This window comes from Lipophrys pholis (assembly GCF_963383615.2).
Source record: "Lipophrys pholis genome assembly, chromosome: 16".
Lineage (NCBI taxonomy): Eukaryota > Metazoa > Chordata > Actinopteri > Blenniiformes > Blenniidae > Lipophrys > Lipophrys pholis.
The window spans coordinates 26409233-26418401 of NC_137634.1; the positions used below are offsets into that span (position 1 = coordinate 26409233).

The following is a 9169-nucleotide window of genomic DNA, read 5'->3' on the forward strand; positions in this document are numbered from 1 at the left end:
ACACACACACACACACACACACACACACACACTGGAAGCAGAACTATTGTCACTGTGAGCTGTTAATGTTCCTCCGTCAGGACATCGACCTGAGGGTGAAGTGGCCCAATGACATCTACTACAGTAACCTGGTGAAGATCGGAGGAGTTCTGGTGACGTCCACGGTCACTGGATCAACCTTTCACCTGCTCATAGGTAAACACTCTTTTTTTCTCAGTAACATATCACACGGAATAAGTTTTGTACCAACACATCTCTTCAAGGTTCTTCAGGATTGTTCATGTGGAAAAGATGAAAATCCTCATTAAACATTTAAACACGGCATCACTCAGCAAGAATTAAAAACCTGATCCAGTTTTCAGGTTTTCTGTCCTTTTACCACAATGAACACACTCGAACACACTAAATCCCACCTTTTGTTTTTGTTTTTTCAGATAAGGCATTTTATTTGTAACCAGAACCCTAAATTCCCCAGTCGCCCCCCTGAAGCCGTTGTAGACTAATTACTGACACTGGACCCTGAAAAGAAACGGCTGACCTCCAGCATCTACAGTCGTATTAATTCTGTCAGTGACAGCCCAGGTTTGGGCCCTCGGGAGTCTTGGGAGCGGGAGCAGGAGCTCGGGACCCCATCATCTACGAATTACTGGCAAACTGTCTTAAAGTTGGTTCACTCCTCCTCCGACTGCATGAGGCACGGCCTCTTACATTGTAAAGTTGTACACAGAGTCCAGTACACTAACCTGAAGCTGTCTCAGATTTACCCCGATGGAACCGACTCCTGTAATAGATGCAAGCGATCTCCAGCTGACCGCTCACACGTTTCTTTTCTGTCCCAGGCTTTCAGGCTTGCCACATTTTGGTCTGACATTTTTAAGTCCCTTAGTGCAGCGTACAACACAACTATTACAGCTGATCCTCTCTGAGCCCTGTTTGGTTCCCCCTTACAGCCTAGACCAGGGGTCGGCAACCGCCCCAGTGTGTTCTGTTCAGGGGGAAACGGGTCCAATTGGCTCTTTGAGAAGGGATGTGGGGTGAAAAACAAAAACAGAAAAGGAAGTGGTTTTTTCCATCGTTTTCAGATGACTAAGATGACAGATGAGTTAATTTCATTTGTTACATAGAAATCCATAGAAACGGAGCATTGACCTTGTGTTAATGTTTAAAATAGTTTTTCTCTGGACATTTTATTCTTTATACTTTTGCTCAAATGTTTGTATTTATTATGGCTGTCAAAATTAACTTGTCAATGTTAAATAATCTGACATCATGAATAACCTGATTAAATATTTAAATTATTTGAATAACTGCTTTTTTGGTTACTTTTATGTTGTAATTGTTTTTTTTTACCTATTTTGGTGATTAGTTATTTATTATTTTATAATCTGTTCTAAATTTGAGCTTTTAACATTACTTCATGTATTTTCTCTTTATAAAGTGAAAATCTTATTTCCAATTTGTTATGTATCATTTTTATAAATAGCTCTTTTTTGAAATACACTTCTATTTTTAAATAATTTGATGGCAATAAGTCATGGCAGTTAAGTGTAATTCATTTGAGAAATACAACTATTTATTGATACTTATATAATTAACTATCAAAATGTTTCTAAATTCATCAGTTTCATCAGAAGTACTTCCTTTTTGCACAGAGCTGTATGTAACACACACCAGTAACGCTCCAGTGTCTGACTCTGTCCGCAGGCTGTGGGTTCAATGTGAGTAACAGCAACCCGACCATGTGCATCAACGACCTGATCCAGCAGCACAACAAGCAGAACAGCTGCAGTCTGCAGCCTCTGACCGGCCCGCAGCTCATCGCTCGGACCCTCGGCGTGCTGGAGTCCCTCATCCACAGCTTCCAACAGGACGGTGCCGACGCCGTGCTGCCCATCTACTACAAGAGGTGGCTCCACAGGTATGGAACCTGGACACAGTAGAAAAGCACGTGCCCATGTACCACCACTGAGAATTTAGTTTAGATTATGAAGTGGGGGTGTCAAACATATGGCCTGCTGCCAAACACCAGCCCATCAGATGTGCTAATCCAGACGTTGCATGGTATAAAGATTGTAGACATTCACTGTAATTTTCTAATAAAATGTTTTAGACAGATAATTCCCCCTCTAATGTATCTGAAAGGGCTTTTTATGTCTTGTAATTAGGTTGGTCAGAGGGTGCAATTGTGGTTAGTGAGGGGGAATAGTGGGGTGTCTGTGGGTGTAGTTATGGTTAGTGGGGGGGGTTGTGGGCTGTCTGTGGGTGTAGTTATGGTTAGTGGGGTGTCTGTGGGTGTAGTTATGGTTAGTGGGGGGGGTTGTGGGCTGTCTGTGGGTGTAGTTATGGTTAGTGGGGGGGCGTTGTGGGCTGTCTGTGGGTGTAGTTATAGTTAGTGGGGGGTAATAGTGGGGTGTCTGTGGGTGTAGTTATGGTTAGTGGGGGGAATGGTGGGGTGTCTGTAGGTGTAGTTATGGTTAGTGGGGGGGGTTATAGTGGGGTGTCTGTGGGTGTAGTTATAGTTAGTAGGGGGAATAGTGGGGTGTCTGTGGGTGTAGTTATGCTTAGTGGGGTGTCTGTGGGAGTAGTTATGTTAGTGGGGGGGTAATAGTGGGTCATTTATGTGTGTAGTTATGTTAGTGGGGGGGCTAGTTAGGTATCTGGGTGTAGTTCGGTTGGTGCAAGTGTAGTTTGTTGGTGTGTCGGTGTGGTTCAGTCGGGTGGTGCAGGCGTAGTTAGATGATGTGTGTATGTAGTTCTGGTGGTCCAGGTGTAGTTAGGTAGTGTGTGTGTGTAGTTTGGGTGGTGCAGGTGTAGTTAGGTGGTGTGTGTGTGTAGTTTGGGTGGTGCAGGTGTAGTTAGGTAGTGTGTGTGTGTGTAGTTTGTGTGGTGCAGGTGTAGTTACGTGGTTGTTCACTCAGACATGTTACCGAGGTTTCCTGCCAGTGGTAAAGGTGGAGACGTCATGAGGAAGTTGTTTCTGCTTGGTTCTCAGCGGCGCTCAGGTGCGTCTCTGGAGCGACGACGGCCTGGAGGCGGAGGTGGTGGGTCTGGACCACAACGGCTTCCTGCAGGTGACCAGCAGGGGGCAGCAGGTGGTGTCGGTGGAGCCGGACGGAAACTCCTTCGACATGCTGAAGAACCTGGTGGTGACGAAGCAGAGAACCTCAACTGGAACCTCCTGACTGATCCATGGCTGTGGTACTGGTGGTACTGGTGGTACTGGTGGTACTGGTGGTACTGGTGGTACTAGTGGTACTAGTGGTACTAGTGGTACTGGAACATGGTAACAAGAAGGTGAAGCAGCATTCTGACCACGGTACCTGGAAATCTTCCTGTTCCCTCGTCTTCTGTATTGTTTGAAACCAGCATCATTCCATCTTCCTCCATCACCTCCTCACACGTCTAAAGACAGAACTTGTTCATAGAGTTTCTGTTTTTCTCTCACTTTTCCTCCAAGAAGGACTTTTTTTCCAGTTCAGCTCAAAATCTCAACAATTATTTGATGTAGTTTCACAACAGTTTAGGATTTTACACACATCTCTGATTGTGTGCAAATGACTTCATGAAATGTTTTTTATTTCTGATTTGTTTCATTGTTCAGAATAATGGACGCGCCTGTTAAATTCATGAGCTGCTTTCAAGTGGGAATTTCTGGGGTCCTGCAGAGTGACGGAGGAGTCAGAAAACAAATGTTTATTTCTCTCAAACTCTCAGAAACCCATGAGCTGATCTTCAAAAGAATGAATCCACACACACATTCTGATCAAATTAAATGTTGGTGTTGATCTGGATCAGAATTAATTGTCGTTAATTGTCATTCCTCTATTTATTGCTCCAGGCTTAAGGCCGGTTCCTCCTCCATAAGACCAAGAAGAAAGTTCGGCACTGCCGGGTCCTGCCCTCATTTTCTCCGTCCAGCTCCGACTGGATGAAGTTTGGTTTGGTTGTTCCAACCATCCTGGCTGAAGTATGTCGGTGCTGCTCTGCCGAAACTTCAGCTCTGCCGTGCTGCTCATGTGTTCCAGCTCACTAATAACTATCAGTCATATTTTAATGTTTAACTTGTAGCCTCACTACTGTAGGAGCCCTGCAGCTCATTAACATGTCGGAGGGCGGAGTTACGTGATGCACCTGAACGCATCACTCTGAGCTCAGCTCCTGTAGATCAAACCAACCAGCATGGCGCTCAGACAGAAGCTCTGTTATTACTGGAACAGTTCAGAGAAATGTACTTCTGAAAACACTGGAGGCCAGAAATAAGGCCCCGTTTACACGACAACGAATTCGAGTGTATCCGCAAAACTTTCTTCACTTTTGGGGGGGTCCGTTTACACGACACCAGTGTTCTGATGCTCTGTATCCACAACGTTTTTAATCCGGGTCCCAAGGTGGAAAGATTCTTTCACGGTGCTAATCCCTCCTGCGGAGACTGATGGAGGCTCCAGAGCCTGTTACTGCTCATCTCCCCCCCCTCCTGCTCATCCAGTTGTAAACAAACATGGCGGCCGAGTAATGGTACGACCCGTAGTGGTACGACCCGCCGTCCATATTCTAGTTTTATCGTCCAGATCAGTAGTTTAATAGTTTAGTATAATAGTCCCTCATATCATACGATGCACCATCAGTCCATACGGATGTCAGGTTCTCTCCATTTTCACCTTTATAGTGTTTTGTTCTCTGCAGACACGTCTGTGTAGTTTCATTACAAAATCAAGCAGCAGCGCCCTCCAGCGCCCACTAACTACATCGTTGTCTCAGTGTCTGCTCCTGCAGTGGAAACACTCTCCTTTTTTTTAGTGGATTAGGTTTTGTCAGGTGAAACAGTGTCGTGTAAACAGGGCCTGAGCTGTGCAGTTGAAAAGTTAAAATGCTGCTTCACAGAAGTGTTCCTGCTGTGAAGGGGTGTTGCCTGCTGTGAGGGGGTGTGGCCTGCTGTGAGGGGGTGTGGCCTGCACGTTCAATAGCTTCTTATCGGAGTATGAACTGTCTGACGTCACAGCCGAACTTTCTTCTTTTTTTTTTTTTTTTTTCTTTCTTTTTTTTTTTTCTTGCCCTTGTCCTGTTCGGCAGCTTGGGCCAACAATATGATGTGATTGAGAGCCTTCGGAGTCAGAACAGTTTTTGGTCTTGCAACAGGGAGAGACCTGGAGTCTCCTCCTGTTGCCTTCTCCGTCAGAAGATGGCATGGCTGCCGTACACGATCGGGGGGGAACGCTCAAAGAGAGAGAGAAGAGAAAAGAGAGAAAAAGGTTGAGGGAGGAGGGGGGAGGGGGGAGGGGGATAACATACAATATCCTTGTTGTGCTACATATATTATTTGCAGTTATCACACTGATCCAAATATTTTCCAACTGTTTTTGGATTAAACCAGCCTGAGCTGCTCTATCTAGACAGTAAAATGATTTCTTAGATTAACCAGCCTGAGCAGCTCTATCTAGACAGCAACGTGAAGCAGGAACATGAATTAACAAAGAGGCGACAACAAAAGAGGAACATGACCTCCAAAGTTTGAGCAAATGATGACAGAGAACAAGCAACTTCAGAAGCACCTTTCGTGAGGAGTGGAAGTGTGTGTGTGTGTGTGTGTGTGTGTGTGTGTGTGTGTGTGTGTGTGTGTGTGTGTGTGTGTGTGTGTGTGTGTGTGTGTGTGTGTGTGTGTGTGTGTGTGTGTGTGTGTGTGTGTGTGTGTGTGTGTGTGTGTGTGTGTGTGTGCGTGTGGTTTGTCCACTGGGTGGGACCGGAACTGCTGTGGGGGGACCCGTGGCGAGACCCCGGGGTCCGAGGCCATCGGGCCCGGACACCGCCACCCCGGCAGACGGCAGCCCCCCAGGCCCGGGGAGACCCCAGCGAACCACCCCAGAGAGCCACGTCCCCGCCCAAAAAGCACCCGACGGAGAATGCAGAGAGGAATCCCCCCCAGGCAAGAGGGGCCCACAAGAGAAGGATAAAGGGCACAGGGCCCCAGGCCCCGACCCAAGCCGCCAAGCCGAGAAAAGGCCGGAGCAGGGCCCCCGGGCCGAGCGGGTCGAGAGCCCCCCCAACCCCGGCGGCGAGTCCCGCCGCACCCCCGGGAACAGGCCCACCCACCGCCCCCCCCCAACCCGGCAAGGCAGAGACGGCCCCAGCCGCCGCGCCCCGGACCAGCCCCGCCCCCAGACCCAGGAAAGCGAAGGCCGGCGCAGGCCCCGGTCGGAGGACAGTCAACTCTACACCCCCAGGAGCCTCATATCCCACCCGCCCCATGACCCTCCCCCCCGGTTTTAATTGAAATACCCAACCCCTGACCCACCCCCCGCAGACACCCACCCCTGACGCAGACGCAGACGCACACACACACACACACACACACACACACACACACACACTCGGGACGGTGGGGGAGTGATGACTCTCGCCCCCCCAGGCCGCCGGCCGGGCCCCCACCCGGCCACCGCGGTGTCCCAACCTCCACTAATCCAACAGCAAATGGAGAAGGAGCACCGCGCCCCAGCCCCCCCACGAGCGCCATGCCCGAGGGAGCGCGCCCCCCGCATCCCAGCCGCACTCACCCCGGGCCGGGGCGGGACCCCAGCAGGAGGTGCTGGGGGGAGCCACGTCTCCCGCCCTTCCCCTGCCCTATATGTGTGTTGGATGTATGTAAGGGTGTGTCTTTGTGTTTTGAAGAGGTGGATGCAATGTGTGTGTCTATGGTGCGGTTTAAAATTGGGGGGTAGCGGGGCCCGGGCGTTCTACCGCTGACAAGCGGCAGAACCCCGAAAGCGGCTTACCCCCTCAAGACCCTGCGTGACTAAGTGTGGTTAAAATTGTGGGTGGTGCAAAGTCGGGGGAGGACCCAGACCGCAGTTAAGTAGCCCGGACCCCCCACCTAGGCACCGCCCCACTGTTCCCTATTGTGGAGTAATATAAGGTGAGGTAAGGCAGGGAGGGTTCTGAGGGAGGGGGTCCCCCCGTCGCTAGGACCTTGGCCCAGCTGGACCCCCCGCGCTGCCCCACCCCACCCCCGAGCGGCCGGCCTAGGACCCGGGGAGCCACACCCCCCCCAACAAGGCGCCGTAAGGGGACCCGGGCAGGGAGCCCCCACCCCACCCAACGGCCAGACAGCAGAGTCCGAGACCCGCAGGGCCCAGTGCGAGCCCAGCCGGAGGCCAGTGGTCAGGGCACCCCCCCTCATTTGCCCACACAGCCCCACCCCCCAACACACACACACACACACACACACACACACACACACACACACACACACACCATCAGGCCCTGGAGGTCACTCTCAGTCAACCGTCCATCCAGAACCCGGAGCCCCCCCGTCCCCCGCTCCCCCCAATCCAGGAATGAGGCAGACCCGGAGCGCGGCAGCAGGGGCCAACCCGCCCCACCGGGGGAGGGGGCCAGAGGGAGGACCCACCCCCAGCGCCGCAGCGGGCACCCCCGCCGGAAAGGGGGAGGCCCCGCACCCCCAGGGCCCGGACGACCCGCCCCCAACCCCCCCCAGCCGACAGCCAAGCCGGGGCCCGACGCCCAGCCCCCCCACCCCACCCCAGCGGGCCCAACCCCCGCCCGAACTTTCTTCTTGTTCTAATGGGAGGATGCAGGCCGTTAGCCTGCCACTTCAAATGACCAGTGCATTGTGGGAAATGGAGTCGCAGCATGTGTCGGTCTTAAGAAGTGTAGTTTATGTTGTCCTGTTTTACTTTCACCAAATCAGCCTCCGCTTCTCACCAAGGGGGCCCGCCGAAGGGTAGGCGGTGTCTAACCACACACTTTTAATGTAATTGCCTGTAGGGTTCCTTGTACATATTTCATTGTCTGCCAGTACAAATTAAAGACACGAGGCTGGAAGAAAAGGTCAGTAGGTTCGCTTGGGGAGAGACTCTCCACACTTTACCCGCTGGTTTGGAAACGGGCTTGTCAGACTCGTGCCTCACTCAGCCTCCTCTGGTGAGAATATGGCCGCGTTCCTCCGGTGGGGCGGGACCTGTTTTACTGCAGGTGTGTGTGAGACGACCAGGTGAGTCCAGTGTGTGTTCAATTCTACATCACCTCCACCTTCCCTCCTCCCTTCATCACCTCCACCTTCCCACCACCCTCCATCAGCTCCACCTTCCTTCCTCCTTTCATCACCTCCACCTTCCCTCCTCCCTCCATCTACTCCACCTTCCCTCCTCCCCCGATCAACTCCACTTTCCCTCCTCCCTTCATCACCTCCACCTTCCCGCCACCCTCCATCTACTCCACCTTCCCTCCTCCCTCCATCAGCTCCACTTCCCTCCTCCCTCCATCTTCTCCACCTTCCCTCCTCCCTCCATCAACTCCACCTTTCCTCTTCCCCCTCCATCAGCTCCACCTTCCCTCCTCCCTTCATCACCTCCACCTTCCCACCACCCTCCATAAGCTCCACCTTCCTTCCTCCTTTCATCACCTCCACCTTCCCGCCACCCTCCATCTACTCCACCTTCCCTCCTCCCTCCATCAGCTCCACTTCCCTCCTCCCTCCATCTACTCCACCTTCCCTCCTCCCTCCATCAGCTCCACCTTCCCTCCTCCCTCCATCAACTCCACCTTTCCTCTTCCCCCTCCATCAGCTCCACCTTCCCTCCTCCCTTCATCACCTCCACCTTCCCTCCACCTGCTCCACATTCCCTCCATCAGCTCCACCTTCCCTCCACCCTCCACCAACAGACAGCTTTAGTTTCCAGTATTCAGGAAGCGTCTCTGAGTCTCAGAGCTCCTGACTCCCAGCCAGGGATCTCAGCTCCAGAGTGACTGAGGAAGGTTCTAAGAGGAACTCTGATCCAGGAGTTTATCTAAGTTGACCTTAGTGAGGAGGAGCGGTCGACCCGCTGCTCCATGATGCAGTCTGCTGAAAGCTGATTGGTTGTTAGATTAAGGAAGAAAGAACAAAGCCTCTGCGCTCCTCCTAATGAATGGAGAGTAAAATTAACTCTTCAAATATTAAAAATGTGAAATAATGAAAATTATTTGATGAAACTCAGAAAACTTAATTTAATTTGTACACAGCTTAAAATGATTGAACTCACCTGGTTCACATGCTGGTTATTATATTGATTTGATTATCTTTTCTGTCCTCGCTGGTTATTTTGACCTCTTAATGTATTAGAATGATCTTCATGGTGGAGGCGACGCAGCTTCACTGATTCCTGTGATAGGTGGA

General features: G+C 51.2%; 1 protein-coding gene across 3 annotated transcripts in view; it reads left to right on the top strand.

Moving 5' to 3' along the window:
• Positions 1–3799, top strand: part of hlcs (holocarboxylase synthetase (biotin-(proprionyl-CoA-carboxylase (ATP-hydrolysing)) ligase)) — a 29741-nt gene extending 25942 nt beyond the window's left edge. For 2 of the 3 annotated variants that reach the window (XM_080482669.1, XM_080482670.1), the window contains exons 9-11: positions 81–195; positions 1705–1918; positions 2993–3799. In XM_080482669.1, the coding sequence (XP_080338795.1) occupies positions 81–195; positions 1705–1918; positions 2993–3182 (519 nt within the window). In that variant the 3' untranslated portion in view covers positions 3183–3799. Of the gene's footprint in view, positions 1–80; positions 196–434; positions 480–1704; positions 1919–2992 lie in introns of those variants that run through there. The other variant, XM_080482671.1, reaches the window with a different exon arrangement.
• The last annotated feature ends 5370 nt before the right edge of the window (positions 3800–9169 follow it).